The following is a 24,699-nucleotide window of genomic DNA, read 5'->3' on the forward strand; positions in this document are numbered from 1 at the left end:
AAGTCAAGTTAAGAATGGAAGCCGAGGCGTTTTGGGGGTGGGGGTCCGAATAGCAATCTGGACTGGGTGGTAACCACTGCGCTATTTACCATCCTTGACTGGGGACCGACTACACTCGCCAAGTCTTTTTTTGCCACCGACCGACTCACCAATGTTACACTGTAGGTCACACGCGATTTACAGTTTAGGTGAGTTTTTAATGTTACCATCTGGACAAGTTTGTCACAACAAAAAGTGATAATTTTCGAACTTGGAAAAGATCTGGGATCCATCGAAACATCCGATCGGGAGTTTGAATGTTTAAAAGGCCACTCCGTGGGCAGGTTCAGTGGTTAACAGGGTGTTGAAATGCACATTTCAGGCCTCACGATTGCTTCTGTCCAGCCCAACTGCTGAGTTGGCAGAGACTTAAAATAGTTTATTCCCACCCCCTTTCCCTTTTAGCTCCAGGATAACTTGAGTTACTTTCTGGAGAATCGGGACGGATCTGGAAAATGCAAGGGGGGTTTCTGTTTGAAAGTCAAACTCACGTTCTTGTCGGTTTCCAGTTTGAGTTTCTTCTGCGAAATACTTTTCTGGATCCTCTTGCTGAAGCTGGCGTTCCCGGCAGGGCGGTTGCACCTCTCTCCGTCGTCAACCAGACAGCAAATGTGGCCAAAGCCTGGAGCCCCAGCGCCGCCATCCCGGCTATCTTCTTCGGTACTGAAACCGTTCATTATTTTCCTTCTTTTTTAAAAAAAGCCTCCTTCAAATCCCCTCTCCCCCCCCCCCCCCCACCTTCAGAAGAAGAGGTGCATCCACTCTTGTGTCGGTTCGAAACCGGCGATTGGACCCTCACTTCCACAGCCACAAAAAGAAACTATTTTTTAAAAATATAGATATATTCTCTTATAAAAGGAAGAATTCAATATGGCAGAACGTGTTCCTTCAGCAGCAGGTTACAGAACTCATGCTGCAACTTTGACAGGGGGTTCAATCCCTGCAATTTCAACCAAATTTGGATTCTCTTCCCACAATGGCCGTGCAAACCCTCTCCTCGCAATCTTGCGGCGTTAATGCGCGTCTTTGAAGAAAAATAAAAGGGGGGGCGGGGACGAAAAAAATACACACAGCTCCGGGGATTGATGTGTGTGGTGTTTTCATTCAGCCTTGGAACACGTCCGATACAACCCTCCAGCGGATGGAGGGTATTGCACGCGTTCTTCCTCTCGAGAACGTGGAGGAGGGAGGGGGGGGGGGGTAAAAATCAAAGAGAACTAAAAACCACAACACAAAAAAAATATAAATTACGCTGCGTCTCCCCGCTGCAAGCAGAAGCTGCACTCCACAAGTCCAGCCCAACAGCTGTTGCCATGTACAACCCCTTCCAAAAGGAATCAGGAAATCGTGCCCCTGCGCCGATACTTTGCCAGCGTTCCAATCGCCTCTGATTGGATGGCGGCTTTGTAGCGACGGCCACTGTCGGGTTGCGCACCGGGAAACCGAGTCCCCCTTCGCACCTTCCACCGCGTTTGGCAGAGACGCGTGAACTCCATCTCCCAGGGTGCCGCGCTCGCTGAGACCAGGCACGCATGCTTCGGCCGGCTGGATGCGGAAGGAGTGGAGACAATGGGAGAAAGGGGGTGTCTTTTTTTTGGGGGGGGGGGGGGCCACAGCATTTTTTTTTTTGACGCCTCGCTCTCCCGACCTGAAACAAATGCACAACGTGGTAGAAAGAAAAATGCGCACGCGGTTTAAAAAAATAAAGGGATGGGAGTTCTTCGAGCAGAGCTTCAGTAACACGAAGTGGAAAATAAAAGAGGTTTCTCAAATATGTTTTTGTTCTGACACTAGGGAGTTTTGTCCTGGCAACGTCGGTGAGTTTCTTCCCCTCCCCCCCAACCCCCTCTCCTCCCCCCCACCCCCCTCTCCTCCCCCCCACCCCCCTCCTCCACCCCCTCTTCCCCCCCCCTCCACCCCCTCTCCCCCCCCCCTCCACCCCCTCTTCCCCCCCCCTCCACCCCCTCTTCCCTCCCCCCTCCACCCCCTCTTCCCTCCCTCCCATGCTGCTGGTGGAGTTTAAAGTGCTCCTGAATGAGTTGTGCATCGCACAGCGGTAACAATTCTCCAGTAACGTTTCCTGTTTTTTTACTGGGCTGGTCGCCATCCGATATTTTCAACCCTGAACATTTAAGAGGTGATACGAGGCTGAAGTCATTCATAGGAATGAATCCTGTGTCTCAGCTGTGACCTGCTGATACACGAACTTGTAAAAAGTCAACTTAAATATATATTCTGCCCCAAAGAATCAAACTCCACCGCAGCGAAAGTTAACGCAACTGAATAATGGCAGACGAGCGTGATGGCAAATGTCTGGTGCACATTTCGAAATGACAGTCCTTGACACTGAGGGAGTGAACAGAAAGCGTGGAGTCCATGAGGCAGAAGCGAGATCTACGATTTATTGTTACAAGGCGGAATCGAAGGAAAACCGTGCATCAATTAAAGGTCGATTGTAAAAGAAAAAAACACACGTGTATAATGACGTTTGAGCCTTGTTTTGTGACAGGAGAAAGATACACTGGGACCATAGCAACCACCAGAACAAAATGAGAGCATCGGACAAAGCAGTTATGAGCCAAATGTACGACCTTCAGCTCATGCGAAGGACAAGAGCAAAAGGAGCTTGTGAACACCATCACTGCCAGGCTCCCCTGGGTTCCAGTCCTCGTTCCTCTCCGAAAGAACACTATCAAAATACTTTGGTCATGGCTCGCAGCGACTAAAATAAAAGACAGCCTTGCGCTCGATGTTTATTTACAGCCAAAGAACATGGTATTTCAAAAATTGGCGGGTGAAAATGTTCTAAAAAATGTATTAAGGAGAAGGTGATGTGAACATTTAGCAGGTCAGGTGCTGAATCCTTGGGGGGGGGGGGGGGTTAACAGAGCAGTTATGGTTTAGCTGCAAGTTTAAGGAGGTAACATTTTTCTCCTCTTGGCACTAGTTTGTTGACTGTTTAGAGCAATGTCGGTGTGCTGAGGTTGGGGGGGGGGTAAGAGAGCAGTTATAGTTTAGCTGCAAGTTTAAGGAGGTAACATTTTTCTCCTCTTGGCACTAGTTTGTTGACTGTTTAGAGCAATGTCGGTGTGCTGAGGTTGGGGGGGTAATAGAGCAGTTATGGTTTAGCTGCAAGTTTAAGGAGGTAACATTTTTCTCCTCTTGGCACTAGTTTGTTGACTGTTTAGAGCAATGTCGGTGTGCTGAGGTTGGGGGGGGTAAAAGAGCAGTTAAAGTTTAGCTGCAAGTTTAAGGAGGTAACATTTTTCTCCTCTTGGCACTAGTTTGTTGACTGTTTAGAGCAATGTCGGTGTGCTGAGGTTGGGGGGGGGTAATAGAGCAGTTATAGTTTAGCTGCAAGTTTAAGGAGGTAACATTTTTCTCCTCTTGGCACTAGTTTGTTGACTGTTTAGAGCAATGTCGGTGTGCTGAGGTTGGGGGGGGTAATAGAGCAGTTATGGTTTAGCTGCAAGTTTAAGGAGGTAACATTTTTCTCCTCTTGGCACTAGTTTGTTGACTGTTTAGAGCAATGTCGGTGTGCTGAGGTGGGGGGGGTAATAGAGCAGTTATAGTTTAGCTGCAAGTTTAAGGAGGTAACATTTTTCTCCTCTTGGCACTAGTTTGTTGACTGTTTAGAGCAATGTCGGTGTGCTGAGGTGGGGGTGGGGGGGTAATAGAGCAGTTATAGTTTAGCTGCAAGTTTAAGGAGGTAACATTTTTCTCCTCTTGGCACTAGTTTGTTGACTGTTTAGAGCAATGTCGGTGTGCTGAGGTTGGGGGGGGTAATAGAGCAGTTATGATTTAGCTGCAGTTTAAGGAGGTAACTTTTTTTTCTTGGCACTAGTTTGTTGACTGTTTAGAGCAATGTCGGTGTGCTGAGGTTGGGGGGGTAATAGAGCAGTTATGGTTTAGCTGCAAGTTTAAGGAGGTAACATTTTTTTCTCTTGGCACTAGTTTGTTGACTGTTCAGAGCAATGTCGGTGTGCTGAGGTTTTTTTTCCCGCTCTCGCAACAAATCAGGTAGCGCCAACGATTTAATGTCAGCATTAACTCGTTAAAATAATGTGTTATTTGACATTCCAACCATTTCCAACTATTCAAATCTGAAAAACTTTAAAAAAGTTTAGAACATTGTAAATATCATTATTTTTACAAACACCATAATTGCATCAAGTAAAAATACAATATTAGCATGTCAAACTGCGTACTGTATAATAAGGTTAAAAATACATAACCAGCATTTCAGGCTTGAGCCCTTCATCAAGGTATGAATGATGAAGGGCTCGAGGCCTAAACGTTGGTTATGTTTCTTTGCTGTCAAACAGTGTCCTTTATATAGCATTGTGTTTTTTAGTTCAATCATGGTGTCTGCACACTTGACTGTTTTACAACTAAATACATCAGCATTGTGAGAGATAACAGAATATAGGAAGTAAAGCTAGTATGAATGAAATAAGGAATACTGGACTGGACTAGAGGAAGTTAAGTAAGTGCTGAATAGGGATGAATTCCGATAAGAGTGTTAGGAAGGGTTACGCAAGTACAATGGAAGAAAGGTCTTATAGTGATAGAAAAAAATAGCAAAATCTGCATAATTAGTAACTCCTGGGGGTTGAGATGTTTGAATAAGGACAAAGGCTTTTTTTTCTTTCTTTTTTTTCTTCTTCTTTGGCTTGGCTTCTCGGATGAAGACTTATGGATTCATGAATAAGGACAATGACATGATGGGACCCAGACAGGATACCCCATGGTCTTTCAGGTTTACAGAAACTGCACGTAGGCAGACAGAATTACCAAATGCCAAACCAATCCAGGAGGCAGAAGAATGTTAAGGGGGGGTGGGGGTAAACCTACACTGAAATTAACTGTATAAAAGTTGGGTGAGCCCCAGTATGTGTGTGTATTCCCAGGGTAAGGGGAAGCACCCAACTTTGCACTGTTGTACAATAAATGTTCTTTGTTCTCAAATTTTTGTCTTGAGTGAAATCTGTGAAGGTAGTTCTGTTTCTCACAAATGGGGGCTCGTCCGGGATCCCACTCCCTCCACTGACAGAGTGCCCGACGATGGGGGTAGGTGCACCCCGGCTGATTCAGCTGGACTCCCGGACGACGGGTGACTGGTCAGTGGACGAAGCGAGTGATATCCGAGAAGAGGCATTGAGAACAAACGACGGGAGAACGTTAAGGAAGCGCGCTAGGAATAGCTACTGGATCCCGGTAAGAGGAATTTTATTTACCTGCTAGTATGGGAGGTGTGAGTAGCAAGGGAAACAATCCTAAAGAAGGACGGGAAGATCAGATACCTAAACATAGTCCATTAGGATTAATGTTATCTGATTGGGGTGCGGGGAAAACCCGTGGAAAGGATAAACAGACCATGGTCAGGTACTGCTATCAGGAATGGGTTAAAAATTCGATAAAAGGGAGTTCGGTATATTGGCCAAAGTTCGGACCCGATGAGGACTGGATGTGTCAGGCATTGAACATCTGGCTCTACCAAAATCAAGGCAGTAATACTGAGAGCAGAGAATATGCAGCCTGTTGGCTCAGTGGATCGTTTGATCAAATGATTTTGAGCGAAAAGGATTGTAAGAACAAGAAGGACGAGGAACCTTGTGCTCCTAAAATACAAGGATGGGATGTGTTACATTCCCTTCCTCCATCTTATGCCCCCCCTGTGCCGGCTCCTATCTCCCCCCTCTCACCTATGCTTTACCCTTCTTTACCTTCCACTCCTCCTCCACAGTTAGAGAAAGAAAAAGAAAGTAGGGGTGGTATGGTGACCCGCTCAGAGTACAAGATTACTGCCTCATTTGACATGAGAGGGAGGAGACTTTGATTATGAGGGTCATTCAGAACATCCTAGAGGGGGGGGGAAATAAGCCAGAAATTAACTGGATGAGACCTTTACGAGAGGGGGGTCGTGGGGGGTCTCGGATTCGTAAATGTGCCTCTGACCAGTACGGAGGTGCGCAACTTTAAGAAGGAAATGACCTCTCTGATAGAAGACCGTCAGGGATGTGCAGAACAATTAGATCAATTTTTGGGACCTAATATATATACCTGGGATTAATTAATGTCTATCTTTAAGACTGTTTACTTTGGATGAGCGTGGAATGATTCTCCAGGCAGACGCGATCTTATGCATTGATGGAGGCAGATTATGAATGGGGGGTCAGGGTTCTCAGCCAATACGCACCATGGGGCTGCACGGAGAACCATTCGTAAATTTAAGCATAGGACCCCAAGGTGACGAGATGACTTTTCTAGTAGATTCAGGGGAAGCCTGGTCTAGTATTTTACAACGGCCCGAGGGTGTTAAGACAGAAGGGACAGTGCTGGTTTCGGGAGTGGGAGGAAGAGATTTTACGGTCTCTATACTAAAGAATATAAGGATACAAATGGGAGAAAAGATAATAACAGAGGATATTTTACTAGTTCCCCAAGCTGGAGTTTGCCTGTTGTGACGAGATTTTCAAGACCAATTGGCTATTGGTACCAGACCACAGGGATCAGGTATCGGGGTTCAATGTTATGTACTAACAGAGGCAGATCGGGAACTAATAAATCCTAGCGTATGGGCAAAAAGAGGCAATAGAGGAGGGTTAGATGTTCCTCCCCTGCAAGTTACTTTAAAAGACCCTGACCAAGTAATTAGACGAAAACAGTACCCAATTCCTATGGCTGGCCGAAAGGGGCTGCAGCCAGTAATTGACCAGTTGGTGAAAGATGGTATACTTGAACCTTGTATGTCACCTTTTAATAACAGAGGATTTTACTTGTCCAAAAACCAGACGATACCTATCGATTAGTGCAGGATTTGAGGGAGTTAAACAAAATCATTCTCACCCGTTATCCGGTCGTACCTAACCCCTATACGATAATGGGTAAAATCGACCTCAAAGATGCCTTCTGGACCTGTCTGTTGGCAATAGAGAGTAGGGACATGTTTGCATTTGAGTGGGAGAATCCTTTTACAGGACGGAAAAATCAATACCGGTGGACGGTCCCTCCCCAGGGTTTTACAGAATCCCCAAATTTGTTTGGCCAAGTTTTAGCACAGGTACTAGATGAGGCCCCTCAGAGAGAGAATTGTCAATTAATACAATATGTTGATGATTTATTAATCACGGGAAAAGCGTTTGATGTGGTTAAACAATACACTGTTGAATTTCTGAATTTTCTAGGGAATAAGGGTCTTCGAGTGAGCGAATCAAAGTTACAATTTGTTCAATCTGAAGTTAAATACTTAGGTCATCTGGTTAGTCAAGGAATTAGGAAGTTAAGTCCAGAGAGAATACGCAGTATTTTGCAGGTCCCGCTTCCAAAGAATGCTCAAGAACTTAGGAAATTCCTTGGTTTGGTGGGATACTGTAGAATTTGGATTGAGAACTATTCTAACCTGGTCAAATTTCTTTATGATAAACTTGCGACTCTAGGGGGTGAAACTGTTGTCTGGACGGAGGAGGAGATTAAAGATTTTACCTTGGTGAAACAGCGTCTTATTAGTGCCCCAGTTTTGGCTTTACCCGACCTAAATAAGCCATTTGATCTATATACCAATGCGAAAGACGGTGTGGCCATGGGAGTATTAACGCAAGAGAGGGCAGGCTTTAGACAACCAGTTGCCTTTCTTTCAAAAATTTTAGATCCTGTTTGTCGTGGTTGGCCAGAATGTGTGCAAGCAATTGCAGCCACTGCTATTTTAGTCGAAGAAGGACGAAAGATTACGTTTGGTGCCCCGATGTTAGTTCATATCCCTCACACAGTCCGCACCATTCTCTTACAACGTGCCGGAAGGTGGCTTACTGATTCTAGAATTTTAAAGTATGAAGCGATTCTCATGGATAGGGATGATTTGACACTGATTATGAACAAAGAACAGAATCCAGTCGCCTTCTTGGTTTCTCCAGATCCTGATACTGTCCCCAATGATTTAGAGCATGTATGTTTAGAAGTGATAGATTTACAGACAAAAATTAGAGATGATTTAAGTGATGAACCTTTACGGGAGAGTGAAAGATGGTTTATTGATGAATCTTCCCGCTGCATTGACGGCATTCGTTATAGCGGGTATAGTATAGTGGATGGGAATGAAGGAGTTGTGATTGAAGCCAGTCGGCTTCCCGGTCATTGGTCGGCACAATCCTGTGAATTATATGCCCTCTGCAGAGGTCTCCAGAGTTTAGAGGGAAAGGTGGGCACAATCTATACCGACTCAAAGTATGCCTTTGGTGTAGTGGACACCTTTGGAAAGATTTGGAAAGCGGGGAATGATAACTGGGAAGGGACAAAAGTTGATCCATGAAAACTTAATTGTTCAATCCTTAGATGCTCTTATGTTACCTGAGGAGATAGCTGTAGTTTATGTACAGGGCCATCAACTTATTGACAGTCCTGAAGCACAGGGGAACAGACGGGCAGATGAAGCTGCCAAACAGGCTGTACATGAGGTTCTCGCATCTTTTCACGGGAAGAGGAGATTTATATGAAAGACCAGGGAATGCGTCAAATTGCCGATGGGTTGTGGTGGACGGCAGAGGGACGCCAAGTACTGAACAAAGCCTTGGCTCGTCAGATTATTGTTCAGCTCCACCAGCAGACACATTGGGGAACACAGGCACTTGTTGATGCTTTTGTACAGACCTTTAATTGCTCGGGAATGTACACCATAGCCAAGCAAAGTACTCGGGGGTGCCCAATATGTCAGCGAGTGAATAAGAAAGTTAGGCGCCAGGTAATGCCTGGCGGTCGCGATATAGCCGTACACCCGTTTCAACGACTACAGATTGACTTCACGGAATTACCTAAGATAGGGGTTTATAAATACCTCCTGGTGATGATGGATCATTTTACTCGATGGGTTGAGGCTTTCCCGACCCCTAATGATCGTGCTAGCACCGTTATCCAGATATTACTAGAGTCTGTTATTCCGCATAATGGCATTATTCAAACCATTGACTAATGGATCGATGGACACATTTTACCTCTCAGGTACTCCAGGGTGTGTGTAAAATTCTGGGAATAGATTGGCAGTTACATACCCCATGGCACCCCCAGAGTTCAGGCCGTGTTGAACGGATGAATCAGACCCTGAAAAATCAATTCACTCGACTGCATGAGGAAACTGGCCTCTCCTGGATTAAATGCTTACCCTTAGCTTTAATTAGGACTTGCACAGCTCCTCGTAAGGACCTTGCTGTCTCACCATATGAAATGATGTTTGGTCTTCCTTACATGGGATTCCACACTGATACCCCTATCCCTGAGGCTAATGACCAGTACATATCTAAATATTTACAGGGACTTTCTACTTCTCTGTATGACTTACGACAGAAGGGTTTATTAGCTCAAAACCCACCCCTGGACTATCCTATTCATTCTATTAAACCTGGTGATTGGGTATATGTAAAAGCGTGGCAAGACCATAAACTAAAACCGATATGGAACGGCCCTTATTGTGTACTTCTGATTACAGACACTGCAGTGCGAACAAAAGAAAAGGGGTGGACTCACATACAACTAAAGACGTTGATAATACACCCTCCACCTGGCGTGCAGTCTCGCATCCTTCTGGTCTGAAAGTTACGCTACGCCGGGAAAAAGTGCTATAATGTTATTTTTTATTATTTGCTGTGTTGTTTTTCTGCTGGTTCCCAATTTTTGGGAAACCACCCAATTGTACACAATGTATTAAGTCCTCCTGGAACAGGGGCAGCAGAGGTGATAATTACTTTGAGGAATGGACAGGTTTACCTTTAGAATGCAGACAGGGCACAGGTATAGAGTGTATTCATAGTGGGGTACTTTGTTTAGTATGGTTTAATTTAGGATCCCAACATGGACCAGAGAAACAGAACTGCCCTAGGGGAGTGGATTGGGTTTGCGTCCTGGCCTCTACAGATAGTAAAGAGATGAGTGCTAAAAATATGGTACAAAGAAGATGGTGGGAAAATGATAGGCAGAATATTAGTCAGGGCTATACCTGGAGTAGGGATAAAGGGGGTATATATGCTAATGCTCACAGACAAGCTGCTACTCACAGGTTAGGTAACAATAAACGCTCCCCCCCAACTTGGCATCTTGTAAATCATCCTTTGGGTCACGACTACATTCGGAAGGCTAAAGGCAAGGCTAAAGGCAATCACTATAAGGGCGATTCAAGTTGTAAACACCTCAAACTGCTTCAGAATACCACAGCTGTTTGGCATTTAAACCGTTTAACCAGACTCCAGGCAGTTTTGAAGATTATCACCAAACAGACAGCGATGGCCTTGGATTTATTGGCTGAAGAACAACGACAGATACGAGCTACAGCTTCTCAAAACCGCCTGGCTCTCGATTACTTGTTAGCTGCTGAGGGCAGCGTTTGTGGAAGATCGATTGATGACAACGGTCACAATCATCAGGCGGTTGAACTTTTTACTGGTAACTGGAGGTGGATACACACAGCCATTATAGCAGTTGGACTCATTACTTTAGCCATCATGAAACTTCCCTGTCTAATGACTTGTGTGCAGTGTTTAATTCAACGGACCCTTCGTCCGATCCCTACAACCCAAAGGATGTATGTTTCCCGAACTCCGTCCGATGATGCTGAGATTACAGTTCGTTTACTGACTCGCTGGGAAAAAGACCAAGTTTCCAGCTGAGAATTTACTAAGCGTAGCTAAAGAAAAAGTGGGGATTGTGAGAGATAATAGAATATAGGAAGTAAAGCTAGTATGAATGAAATAAGGAATACTGGACTGGACTAGAGGAAGTTAAGTAAGTGCTGAATAGAAGAAAGGTCTTATAGTGATAGAAAGAATTAGCAAATTCTGCATAATTAGTAACTCCTGGGGGTTGAGATGTTTGAATAAGAACAAAAGCAGATTCATGAATAAGGACAATGACATGATGGGACCCAGACAGGATACCCCATGGTCTTTCAGGTACAGAAACTGCACGTAGGCAGACAGAATTACCAAATGCCAAACCAATCCAGGAGGCAGAAGAATGTTAAGGGGGGTGGGGGTATCTCTACACTGAAATGAACTGTATAAAAGTTGGGTGAGCCCCAGTATGTGTGTGTATTCCCAGGGTAAGGGGAAGCACCCAACTTTGCACTGTTGTACAATAAATGTTCTTTGTTATCAATTTTTGTCTCGAGCGAAATCTGTGAAGGTACTTCTGTTTCTCACAGCATGGAACACAAAACAGAACAAGACCAACCCCTTCAGCCCATGTGTCTGCACCAAACATGATGCCCAAATTAAAATAAAACTCTACTCCTTGAACATGATACATATCCCTATATCCTTGGTATATTCATGTGTCTATCAAGAAACCTCTTAAAGGCTATTTTTGCATGCATTTCCACCACAATTCCTGACAATCTGTTACACCTCAAACTCTTGTGTAATAATGTTGCCCTTGACTCCTTAAAAACATCTTCTCCACCCACCCCCCAAACACTTTAAAAGCATGTACATGACATTTTTAGCCCAGGAAAATAAATTCTTACTGTCTACCCTATCAATGCCTCTCATCACTTTATAAACTTCTATCTGGTCTCCCTTCAGTTTTGGACACTCTAGAGAAAACATGTTTGCTCAATCTCTTGAATCTAGAAAACATACTTTCTTCTGTATCCATTCCAAAGCCTCCATATCTTTCCTGTAACAGATTTTCAAACTATGTCAAGTGCAGCCTAAATAAAGTTTTACATAGCTGCAACAACATAGCTTCCTTACTTCTATAGTAATGTTTTGAAATTACTTTTTTCAAAAGTGGATAGTTGGGAATTTAATATTCTTTGAACACAAGTTGGAGAAGAGTATCCTCAACCCCTAATACAGGTTATTAGTATGTGTGGAGTTTAATATTTTCCAGAACTGATGATTTTGTAGTTAAGTTATTGCACGAGTAATCCAGAAATCTGAACTAAAGATCCAAGAATGCACAAAAGAAACTCAGCAGGTCATGCACCTTCCATAAAATGTAAAAGGCAGTCAATGTTTTGGGCCTGAGCCTTTCATCATTCCTGACAAAGGGCTCAGGATCGAAACCTTGATTGCCTTTTGTTTCTTGTGGATGCTGCTTAACCTCCTGAGTTTCTCCAACTTTTTTTTGTTTTACACAAGATCCCAGCATCTACAGGTTTTCTTGTTTAACTCAGAAATATCCAAAGATTTGAGTTCTGAAGTAAAACACAAAAATAATGCAAACACTGTGCTTGAAGTAAAAACACAAAGTGGGAGAAACTCAGCAGTCCTTTATATTAGCAAAGGTAAAAATACATAACCTACGTTTCAGGCCTGAGCCCTTCTTCAAAGTATGGAAAAATATTGGCAGGCATCCAAACAAAAGAGAAGGGGGTGTTCGCAAAGGCAGGAGGTGATTGGTGGAGAAGGGACGGAAGAGACAGCGGCAGTCAAGGGGGGGAGGGATGACTACGGGAAGGGAGGGAGGGAGAAGAACTGGAAAAGGGAAGGGAAGGGGTGGGGGGGAGCAGGTTAGCAGAAATTTAAAAAGCTGGTTATTGCCATCTGGCTGGAGAGTGCGCAGACAGAAAATTAGGTGTTCCTCCAATTTGCAGGAGGTCTTGGTGGTACAGTACATAGGGCCATGAACAGACGTGAGTGTTGGGAGTGTGCATAGAACTAAATTGGATGGAGCAAAGGTGTTCAGCGAAGCAATCTCCCAATCAGCACTCAGTCTTTCCGGTGTAGAGACCACAAAGGGAGCACTGGTTGCAGTAAATCAGTCCTTCACTTGCTTCACTTGAAAGGCCTTTTTGGGGTCCTGGACCATGGTGATGGAGGAAGTGTGGGTATAAGTGTGATACTTTCTGCAGCCATAGGGGAAGGTGCCAGGGAGGCACTTGGTTGGGAGGGATGAGTGCACAAGGGAGTCATGGAGGGAACGGTCCCTATGGAAAGATACAAAGCAGAGGACATGGGTTAAGAGGGAAAGGGGAAAAGTTTAAGGGGAACATCTTCAACACAGAGAGGGGCGGGGATGTTGAATGAGCTTCCAGTTGAAGGGGTGAATGCAGGCTCAATGTTAACATTTAAGAGGAATTTGGACAGGTACATGGTGTGGAGGGCTATGGACTGTGTGCAATTTAGTGGGACTAGGCAAAAAAATGGTTCAGCATAGACTAGAAGGGCCAAAGAGGCCTATTTCTTTGCTGTAATTTTCTATGGTTCTATCGAAGGCAGAGAAGGGAAGATGCAACTGGTAGTGGGATCCTGTTGTAAGTGCCAGAGATTCCGTAGGATAATGTGTTGGATGAGTAGGCTGGTGGGGTAGTAGGTGAGGATAAGAGGGATTCTACGATTGTGGCATCTAGAGGCAGAAGGCGCCAGGGCAGATGAGCAGAAAGTGGAGGAGACACAGGGTGAGGGCTGCGTTGATGATGGTGGAGAAGAAGCAGCAGATATTTCGGAAGATCTGGACCGGAAGACCTCATCTTGGGAACAGATGCGGCAGAGACGGAGTAATTGAGAGAAGGGGATGGAATCCTTGCAGGGGACAGGGTGTGAGGAAGAGTAGTCAAGGCAGGTCTGGGAGTTAGTAGGTTTGTAATATATGTCAGTGGAAAACTTGTCTCCCAAGATGGAGACAGGGAGTTCCAGGAAGGGGAGAGTGTTGTACTCCCACATTGTACCCTTGCAACTTATTCTATCTCACACCATGCTCATTAACTACCCTGAGATTCTACCATTAACAAGGTGAATTTGAGATGAGGGAGCAAGTTGGCTATGAAGTGGATGAAGTTGATAAGCTCATTGCAGGTGCATGAGGCAGCCCTGATGTAGTCATCGATATACCAAAGGAAGAGTTGAGGGGCCTTGCCTGTATAGGCTTGCAGCATGGATTGCTCCACCAGTTCCACAAACAGGGAAGCATAGCTGGGACCCATGGCTTTTCCTTTGATTTGGTGGAAGTGAGATGAGTTAAATGAGAAGTTGTTTAAAGTGAGGACAAGTTCTGCCAAGTGGTGGTTCTACTGGTGGTAGAGGGCGACTGGTTAAGTCTCAGATCCAGAAAGAAACAAAGTGCTTTAAGACATTCTGTAAGCAAGATGGATTTATAAAGGGATTAGACATCCATCGTGAAGATGAGTGGTCCAGTTTAGGGAATCAGAAATAATTGAAGATATTGACAACATGTTATGTATCGCTGATGTCTATGGGGAGTGACTGGACCGGGGAGAAAAGATAGAGTCAAGGTAAGATGAAACTAGTTCAGTGGGACAAGAGTAAACTACTCAATGGTTGGGTTTGTGCATCTTGGGTAGAAGGTAGAAATGAGGTTGTCAGCTGTGAAGTTGAAGATGATGTTGGAGACAGTGGCTTGATGTGCCGTGGTGGGGTCCTGTGGGAGGGGTAGATAGGAGTAGGTGTCTGAGAGCTGTCATCTGGCCTCAGTAAGGTAGAGGTCAATGCGCCAGACCACAACAGCACCCCCCTTATCTGCAGGATTGATGGTGAGGTTGGGATTGTTGAGTTTGAGTTCTGATACCACCTTTAGATAGCTGTTTTAGCTAGGTTTTAATTGTTGCAACAAACGTGTAAATGGCTAAAGGGCTTGATTCTACTCTGATTGAGTCAATGATGCAGAAGGTCATTTGGATTCCAAGATTCTTTTGTTGTCATGCACTAATGTACAAAATGTAACAATGCACAAATTTGTCTGCCGTAAAAGAAGAGGTGGCACCAGTACTGCTCGTCATTCACAATAAGAGAAAGAGAAGCAAAAGAGAGTCCCTTCAGAGACACCGAGTGTCTATGGATCATCCCCGTTGGATCCATGTCTGATGCATTACTACTCCCCTTATTTCATTGTACCCTTGCAACTTATTCTCTCTCACACCCTGGGATTCTCTCTCCCATTAACCAAACTAAGGGAAAATTTATTATAACTAATTAATCTACCAAACTATCTTGGAGAATTGGGAGGAAACCAGAGACCCTAAAGGGAACTCATGGGGCTAATGTCAAAATTTGCAAGCTTTGAATAGATAGTACCCAAGGTCAGGATTTAACACAGGCCCAATGGCAACACCGGGATTGTTCAAAAATATCCTTGGTCTTACCTTCATGTGATTTCAAACCCACTGAGAATTTATTATATCTTAGAGTCAGAGAAATTCAGAGTCAAACAGCATGGAACGGACTCTTCGACCCAACTCCTCTCTGTCGACCAAATTGACATTCTGGTGTAGAATTGTGATAGCTTGTACAGTTTACTCTGGCAGCACATTACAGAAACGGACCAGTCTCAGTGAAAATATTGCCCTCAGGTCCCTCTTAAATCTCTTCCCTCTCACCTTAAACCTATGCCTTCTAGTTCTAGAACCATTTACTCTGAGGGAGAAAAAAAGACTGAGCATTCACTTTATCCATGGCCCTCATGATTTTATCTACATTTATGTGGTCACTCCACATCATCCTATACTCTGGGGAATAAAGACCCAGTTCTAAAATGGTACATCACGCTATTCAGTTGCACTGAAATAGCAATAACAATCAATATGATGTAAGAATTGGATTCAGTCATGGCACTCATTCCAGGCCAGTAAACAATCTAAATAATTCTTCACAAGCATTTGTAATGTTTCTGGACACAACAGCTGGACAAGATTAGAAAATTTGTACTTGATATAGTTTTGGTCACCTTTTTAAAGAAAGGATATTCTGGCATTGGATGGAAACAAGAATGCCTGGGGATGCCGTTGTTGCAGTTTTTACACAAAAATGCTGGAGAAACTCAGCAGATCCCACAAGAGGCAAATATACTGTATATAACCTAAGAGCTTCAGAAAAGTTAGAGCAAAAAGCAGGAAGGTGCTTGAATGAAAAGGTGGGGAAGGAGGAAAGAAAGGACAGGGGCACAGGCCAACAGGTGGACATGGATAGAAGGGCAGGAGAGAAGAACTGAGAATTGATATGGGGAGGTGGCTCTGCAAATGGACCTGAAGGAAAGGAGACAGAGGGATGGGGGTGGGGAGGGAGGGAGAGAGAGAGAGAGAGAGATGGAGGAAAGATGATGGGGGATAGGGAAAGAGACCCGGGGTGGGGGGTTGAAGAACAAACAGAAACTAAAGAAGTTTATGTTAATGCCATCTGGTTGGAGGGTGCCCAGGTGGAATAACGAGATGCTGTTCCTCCAATTTGTGGGTAGTCTTAGTTTGGAAGTGCATGAAACCGTGGACATTGAAATTGAAATAGGTTGCCGTCGGATCTCCGCTATCATAGCAGACAGAGTGAACATGCTTGAAGTGATTCCCCCCAGACCATGTCTAGTCTCTCCGATGTAGAGTAGGCCACAACAGGAGTACCAGATACAGTAGATGACAGCTGAGCATATTCACAAATGAGGTGTTGCTTCATTTCTGTATTATCAATCCAGTGGACCATTCCTGGGACAAGAGGATATGAATAGCTAAAGAAATTAGATCAATATTCTTTGGAATTTAGAAGAATGACAGGTGACATAAATTATGCTAAGGGGGCATATTGGAGTAGGTTTGGAGACTATCACCAATGGAAAAATCTGAAAAGAAGGGACATAGTTCTGTAGTGGCTCATCGGAGGCTTAATCAAACTAGCTTGGGAGGTTCCAAGTGACATCACGACGTCAAAATGCGATGACGTCATTTGGAATGCGTAAAGTTTTAAAAAGCTGCAGGTGACTGAGTAAACGACTTTTACTGAACTTCGACTCAACTACACCTGATCTTTTTCTCGTTCATCTTGCACTGTGACACTGTTGCTACATTGGTGAACCTGGCGGGCCCAAACAGATTTTAGACCCAACCTGGACAACGCGATGGTCTTGCTCAAACCATTTTGGACCACTCAACCTGAAGTTTGGTTCGGGCAGGCTAAGGTGCAGTTCCACATTCACAAGATAAAAGTGGACACCACTAAGTACTATCATGTAATTTGCACTCTTGACGAGGATATGGCCGCTCAAGTAGTGGATTTCCTTTGGGACCCACCATCTCTCGGCAAGTACAAAGCCCTAAAAGCCAGTTTGCTCTGGATTTATGGTTTCTCACAACGCAAGTAAGCTGCACGGCTTCTCCATATCGATGGCCTGGCGGACCGCACCCCTTCAGAGTTAATAAATGACATGTTGGCACTGGCACACAGCCATAGGCCTCGCTTGCTCTTCTAGCAGTTGTTTTTAGAGCATATGCCAGAAGACATCCACCTCATGTTGGCGGACAAGGACTTTGATAACCCTTGAACAGTGGCCGCCCATGCATGTGAAACAGCAAGGCCCACAGAAATTAGTTCTGCGTCACACCCAAAGACCCAGGCTCCACGAGTACCAGCGATGAGGGCTCACATTCCCCTGGACAAGGATGACTCTACAACACTGTAACAGCCTACTCTACATCTGCGATGAACTGTCCCAAGGCAAATTTCTAGTCGACACGGGTGCAGAGGTTAGTGTCCTTCCTCCTTCAGGCTTTGACACCCGTACCAGGAGTGCAGGTCCAGTACTCATTGCAGTGAATAACAGTTCAATTCAAAGGCACGCCACACGGACTATACCCCTAAAATTCAGCGACAGTAAGTTCACATTGAAGTTTATTCTTGCTGCTATGTCCCAGCCATTGCTGGGTGCTGACTTCCTCAGAGCCCACTCACTGATGGTGGACTTAAAAGGATGCCGGTTGGTGAACACCTCAATGTTCCAGACTTTCCTCCTTGGAAAAGCAAAACTACCCATCCCGCACCTAGACACAGTGGAGTACTCGAACAACAATTTCGCCAAACTTCTTGCGGCATTTCCAGACATTGTCACTCCCCAGTTCTCCACTTCTACACTCAAACATGGCGTCTCACACCACATCCTCACCCAAGGTCCTCCTCTACATGCCTGAGCCAGACAAAGTGAATGCTCAGTCTTTTTTTCATATACTTGGACAACATACTCATCGCCAGCCACTCCAACAAAGAGTACCTGCGGCATATGCCTTTACTCTGCCACCACCTACAGGAGTTCGGGCTAACTGTGAACCCTGCCAAGTGCAAATTCCAGCTATCCTCTATCGAGTTCTTGGGACATCAGATGAATAGCTGGGGTGTCATTCCGTTGCCTAGCAAGGTGGAAGCCATCCCCAAATTTGCAAGGCCTGAGGAATTTGTGCTCAATTTCTATCGGCACTTTCTACCCTCTGCAACCCATATTATGAAACCCCTCTTCAACCTCACGTCCAGTGATTCCAAAGAACTTGAGTGGACAAAGGAGACAACGGTAACATTCCAAAGTCACCCTAGGAAAGGTAACATTGCAGATCCATCCATAAATGGGTACACCAATCACCTTGATGATATTTGCATCCGATGCAGCAGTAGACAGGGTCTTGGAACAGTACACCAATGGACAATGGAAGCCTCTAGCATTTTTTAGTAGGTGCCACCACCCTCTGGAAACGAAATACAGCACATTCAATAGGGAACTGCTGGCACTATACCTAGCATTCAAACACTTCCGCTATTTTTTGGAAGACAAGGACTTCAGTTTTTACTGACCACAAACTGCTAACATTCGCCTTCATGAAGGCATCAAATCCCTGGTCAGCTCACCAGCAACATCACCTATCTTACATATGGGAGTTTTCAACCAGGATCAAACATATCTCTGGTAAGAGTAATGTGGTGGCTGATGCCCGGACCCGCTCCTTCTTTCAAGCAGTACGTGCTCTCTCTCTCTCTCTCTCTCTGGGTGTAGCTACATGCACTCGCCGAAGCTCAGCGCCAGGACGACAAACTCCCAGTTGATAGAACTCGAGGATGCAGACTTTGTCAAGGTTTTGATCCGTAGTTAACTTTGTGCCTATCCCTTTTAAGAAAGTATTGTTTGCTGTGTTACCATAGTGACTATGACATCATAATATCAGAGCGGATCAAGAGCTTGCATCTCATTCTTCAACAAATTATGAAGGGGATGCAAGCTTGAGATACTTTTTGAATTCATAATAATTCAACTTAATTCATATTATTTTGTTCATTTCTTATATCTGTTTGAATATAGTTAATATCATTACGCTTTGTTTATTCATCATTATGAAAATCTTAATGCGAAGTTATGCAAAATGTTTATGTTTTATCAACAAATTAAAGCTACTTAAAGCTGAATCTACAAAGTTTGGTTTATTGGATTAATAAGATAGTAATTTGGAATATTGTCGCTCATGTTTCTTTGAAGATGACATGTTTTCAAATTGGGAAATACTAGACCTTGGAAAGTGTCATCTATAGCCTTTGGGCCGCAAGGTACCACTCTCCTGTGCGACGTTTCCACAGTTCAGCCTCGCCCTATCATTATCATCCCTGTTGCATGGAGACGTTGCATTTTCAATACCATTCACTGACTGTCCCACCCTTCCATTCGAGCAACGGTCCACCTGATGTCCGACAAGTTTGTATGGCATGGACTCAAAAAGCAGGTCACGCACTGGGCAAAGATGTGCATGGACTGCCAATCTGCAAAGGCATTTGAAGGCATCGCTTCAGCCTTTCCAGCCACCACAGGGCAGATTCAACCACGTGCATGTCGACATTGTTGGCCCACTTCCGGCATCACAAGTCTTGGTACTTATTAATGGTCATTGACAAATTCTCCAGGTGGCCGGACGCAGTTCCTATGGTGGATTCATCAACTGATTCGTGCATCAGAGCTTTTATTTCTGCCTGGGTATCTCGGTTCAGCCTACCCATACACATCACCTCCAACAGATGACCACAGTTTACCTCCATACTCTGGGACATTTTGTCGCGACTGCTGGGAATGCAGCTCCACCACATGACAGCCTACCATCCCCAGTTAAATGGACTGGTGGAGTGGTTCCATAGGCACATGAAGGCTACACTGATGGCCCGCCTCCTTCTAGGAATAAGAACAGCTCCCGAGGATCTCAGCTCCTCATCAGTAGTGTTGGAGCCCTGCTCATTGAACCTGCTCATGCCTGCAGCACGTGGACAGGAAATGCCACCAACTGAAGTCTTAGGCAGACTGCGGGAGTGGCTTGAAAAATTGGCCCCAGTTCCCACACCCTTCAACCCGAAAAAACTCCAGGACTGTGTTTGGTGTGTAAAGGTGCACACGGGCCACCCTTACAGAGGCTGTATGAAGGCCTCTTCAGAGTGCTATGAAACAATCATACAACTTGTGTACTGAACATTGGTTGGGGGGGTGGGGGCAACCAGAGACATTTACGACTAACCAACTAAAACCCTCTCCTCTCAACTTTGATCTGCCTTTGCCATGACCCTTAATGCAAAGGCATGGAAGACCGCCCAAGAGTGATGGGACAGTAATGGTACCAGAGTTTAGCCTCCTATCGCCAGTTCAGGGAGCGGGACATATAGCAGCTCACCAGAAGCTTAATCGAACCAGCTCGGGAGGTTCAGAGTGATGTCATGGCATCCCAATCCAATGATGTCACTTGTAATGCACGGGGCTTTAAAGATCTGCAGGTGACTCTAAACGACTTTTACTGAACTTCGACTCAACTACGTCTGATCATTTTCTTGTTCTTCATTTCTTACTGCGATACAATTGCTACAGTTCCAGGCTTAGCAGGCAGTCATTTGACACTGGTGTGCAACAACTTCTTCTCACAAATGGCAGCATATCTCTGGAGTTCTCTAACCTGGAGAGTTATAAATATGAGATCATGGTGAATTTAGAGAGGAAGTAGAATATATTCTCTACTTATTGAGGAATTGAAAGTTATACAAAACTGATACAGAAGGGGAGCTGAGGTTGAGATGATGATCATGTTAAATGACATGGCTGGCCTTAAGAGTCAAATGTCTACTACAGTTCCAATAAAGTTTTTACACAGATCATTCAAATCACCTGGGCTTGCCAGATGAAAATGAATCACAAGAGTCATTGAATCAAGTACAACGGAAACAGGCCATTTGGCCCAACTGACATGTGCTAACTTTTGGCACTCAATGGTATTAATCCCATCTCTCACCAACTAGTCCATAGTACTCTATATTTAAGTAATTCAGGTGTCCAGCTAGACACTTCTTAAATTCTGCCAGTGACTTAGCTTCAATCATTTGCTCAGGCAGTGCATGCTCTTCTCATCCCCTCTGAAGTTCCTTTCTCTGATATAGGGAGATTTTTCTGCCACCTACCCTCCTCATACCTTTCACATCATCGTGTCCTCAACTCCAGAGGGAATAGACCCTGCTAGCTTCTCCATAACAGAACTGCTTTATTTCAAATCCTGGCCCGTCTCCTCTGCGCCATCTCCAGTGCTTTCACATGGTGACCAGAACTGCATTCAGTGTTCCAGATGAGGTCTGACCATGATTTTATAAAATTAGAGCATAACTGCTCTACTGCTGTATTCAATGCCCTGATTAAAAAGGTAATTATCTCATATGTCTTCCCCAAGTTATCTATTCCACCTTCAATGTACTTGTACTCCAAGCTCCCTCTGCTACTCAATAAAACCCCACCACTCATGTTCTATGTCCTTGCCTCATTATTGCTCGAAAAATACAAAACCTCACATTTGCCTGGATTAAACTTCAACTGCCATTTTCAGCCCTTCCATGAACTTATTGATCTTGCCTCTTCCACACCAACTAATTCCCAGGTATTACAAACATCAAGCATCCCAGCACTGTGCCTTGTGAGACACCACTCGTTACAAGCATCCTATCACAATAACAAGTTTCTACCAACACCCTCTGTCTCCTGTTGTCTATTTTTCCCAATTTGTCGTGGATCACGTGGGTCCTAACCTTCTAAATGTAGACATGAAGCACAGTAACAGGCCATTTTGGCCCATGATGCCCAATTAACCTACAACTCCCAGTATGTTTTCAATAGTGGGAGAAAACAAGAGCCTCCGGAGAAAACCTACGCAACATGGGGAGTACGTACAAACTCCTTACAAACAGCACAGAATTCCTGATCGCTGGCACTGTAACAGTGTTGCACTAACCGCTATTCCAACCGTGGTGCCCCTCTCCACTCTTTAAAGCTGGATGTTGTCAAATACACTAATTATAGTCCATGTAAATCAGTACTTGCCCTCATCAGTATAATTTGTTACCTCTTCAAATAGTTAAATCAAAATGGTCACACAGGATCTGGCCATGACAAAGTCATGTTGGCAGTCTCTGATTAATCCTTGCTTTTCTAAGTGATCATTAATCCTCTCCCTCAGAGTTTTATTTCCAGTACCTTCCATATCCCTGATGTCAGGCTCAGAGGCCTTCAGTTAACAACTTTTTCTTTGCTGCTTTCTTGAAAAGAGGGATATGTTTTGTTGTCCTTCAGTCATCTGTAACAACACTTACATTCATCAAAGATTTGAAATCTCACCCAGAGCCCCAGCAATCTCTTGATTTGCCTCCCATATCAGCCTGGGATAAATCCTATCAAGTCCTGGGCATTTATCCCGTTTTAAGTCACTAAAATATTGAGTACCATTTCTTGATTGGACACTTGCACTAGGCTTTCACCTACCACTGCATTGATGTATCCAATTTCAAAGCTGCTTCATAGAAAAACAGACCCTTCGATGTGCTAACCTATGTAAACTTACTCCACATCAATTCACAGTCCCTAACCTATTTTTCTTACATCCATATGACTATTTGTGGTGATATAAACCACTGTTTTAGCCGCACTCCTACCAGCCGACTGCAGGGAGCAACCACTGTACCTGCAGGTAGGCAACCTGGGAGGTTGGCTCCACCATGCCGGCTGTCAATCACTGGCCCATATAAAGACTCGAGCCTGCCCCTTCCTAAATCAGTCGGGCATGTGGAACCAGAGGTTACAGAAAACTGGTGTTCAACTTCAAGCTGATTAAAGATTGTAGTACAGTCTTTGAGTTTTGTGTTTGTTTGCTGCACCACAGTGCATCACACCTACCCAAGGGTCTTTTAAATGTCCCTGTTTTGCATCAGCCTCCACCACCACCACCTCTGGCAGTACATTCCAGACACTGTGTAAAAAACCCTAGCATTGAAAGCCAGGTGATATCAGGATTTTGTATTGACAATCTCTATCTCACCATTAACTCACCAACTAATTGTATTTAAATCTACATGAAAGTTCTGGCAGTTACTGACAAAGCACTCAGGGAACAGTTACAACCAGTTTAACTGATAGACTTGAGAGGTGAATCAGAACTTCCCTGGGCACCACAACATTGCAGAAGCAGGTTACAACTCTAGTAACCTGGATTTGATTCACACCTCCATTGCTGTTTGTATGAGGAAATGGAATTGCTTCAAAAGCAGACTCAATGGGCCAAATGGCCTCCATTCCAATATGGGATATAATAACAGTTGGTAAATGTTTGACAGAGGTGCACAAGGTCATGGCAGATTTATGCTGTGTACATAAAAACGAGCAGTTCTACTAACAAGGGAACCACCAGGAACAAATGTGCATAGTGACAGGGTGAAGGAGTGAGAATGCGAGAAGAATAGTTGTAATCTAAAACTCAGAGGAGGTGGAAAAAGAATCAATTAGTGCTTCTGAAAGTGAATTGGATGGGCTCTTAAGAGACTCATTTGGAAAGTTGTGGGGAAAGCACAGGGTCAAGGGGAAAAAAAAATGGCAGTGCTGCCGCTGGTGCCGACCTGCAGAGTCAGGAGCAGAGATGCAAAGCTCTTCCACAGGGTTCAACCATCTGGCCCAACTATCGACAGCTCCATACAGGCTTTAAACAACCCGTTAAAGGAGCCAATAATAGTTTATTTTAAAATCCTGTGACCGCAGGGTCAGTCCCAGATCAGAGTGCCTATGTTCGGCAGCAGCCTCAAGTGGTTGCAGACTCTGGGAGAGCGAGGTCTGGCACACCTTTGAGAAAGAGAAGCAGAGATAATCCTATGGGTCGGTGACCACGGCAGTGAAGGAGTGAGGGGGCTCTGCAGCTGAAGGACACACAAGCAGCGTGCTGTTGGTGACTCGAAGTGGGAACCCACGCATGCTGCAGGTGTCTGTGGTTAAAGGACTCACAGCAGGCTGTGGACTGCTAGAGACTAGCTCAAGACTCGTTGAAGAGGTACCAGATATCAGAACTGGGATGCCAGAGGATGCTGAGAGCACTGATCATGGTGGAGATTTGGATTTTGAACTCAGGTTGCAAATAATTTTGACCGAAGTCTGCATGACTGCAGACGCGCTGAGGACAAATCCATAGACTCTCAGTGGCTCTGGGTGAAAAAGAGGCATCTCTTTTTTTTTTGCTTCTCTTTGTCTGACTGAGTAGTACCCAGCAATTCATGCTGATGGTGAATCTGTCTGCCTTACAGCAATTTTGCATAATATTACACCTGTTTTATTCCATGACAAGAAATTAATCTTGAATATTCAATTCTGAATGGAAGTGATGGGATAGAATACAAAGAACCAGAACAGGAAATTTATTTTGTGAATTCTGGTTTAGAAATACACCTGATCAAATGGCACTGTATATGTGTGAAAAGGAAAAAGTGTGTATCATGGTTAATGTGATTTATGGTGTGAAAAATAAAAAATTAAAAAAAAACAAAAAAAAAACATCTCATTTTAAAATGCAAGAGTTATGCATAAAGAGGTACCTACAAGTCTGCAAAGATAATAGACTCCTGTGCTGAAGGTTTTCACAACGAGATGCAAATGGAA

The 24,699-nt window shown here is 44.4% G+C and overlaps 1 protein-coding gene across 11 annotated transcripts in view; it reads right to left on the reverse strand.

The window, feature by feature from the left end:
* The window catches only part of sap30l (sap30-like), a 103,912-nt gene that overhangs the window by 43,919 nt on the left and 35,294 nt on the right, over positions 1 to 24,699 (reverse strand). The window contains exon 1 of one of the 11 annotated variants that reach the window (XM_069941276.1): positions 531 to 1,261. The exons of 8 other annotated variants lie outside the window; for them this stretch is intronic. In XM_069941276.1, coding sequence (XP_069797377.1) covers positions 531 to 716 — 186 coding nt within the window. In that variant the 5' untranslated portion in view covers positions 717 to 1,261. Of the gene's footprint in view, positions 1 to 530; positions 1,262 to 24,699 lie in introns of those variants that run through there. 2 more of the 11 variants (XM_069941190.1, XM_069941200.1) reach the window with 2 other exon arrangements.

Source organism: Narcine bancroftii, chromosome 1 (genome assembly GCF_036971445.1).
Source record: "Narcine bancroftii isolate sNarBan1 chromosome 1, sNarBan1.hap1, whole genome shotgun sequence".
NCBI classification, from domain to species: Eukaryota; Metazoa; Chordata; class Chondrichthyes; order Torpediniformes; family Narcinidae; genus Narcine; species Narcine bancroftii.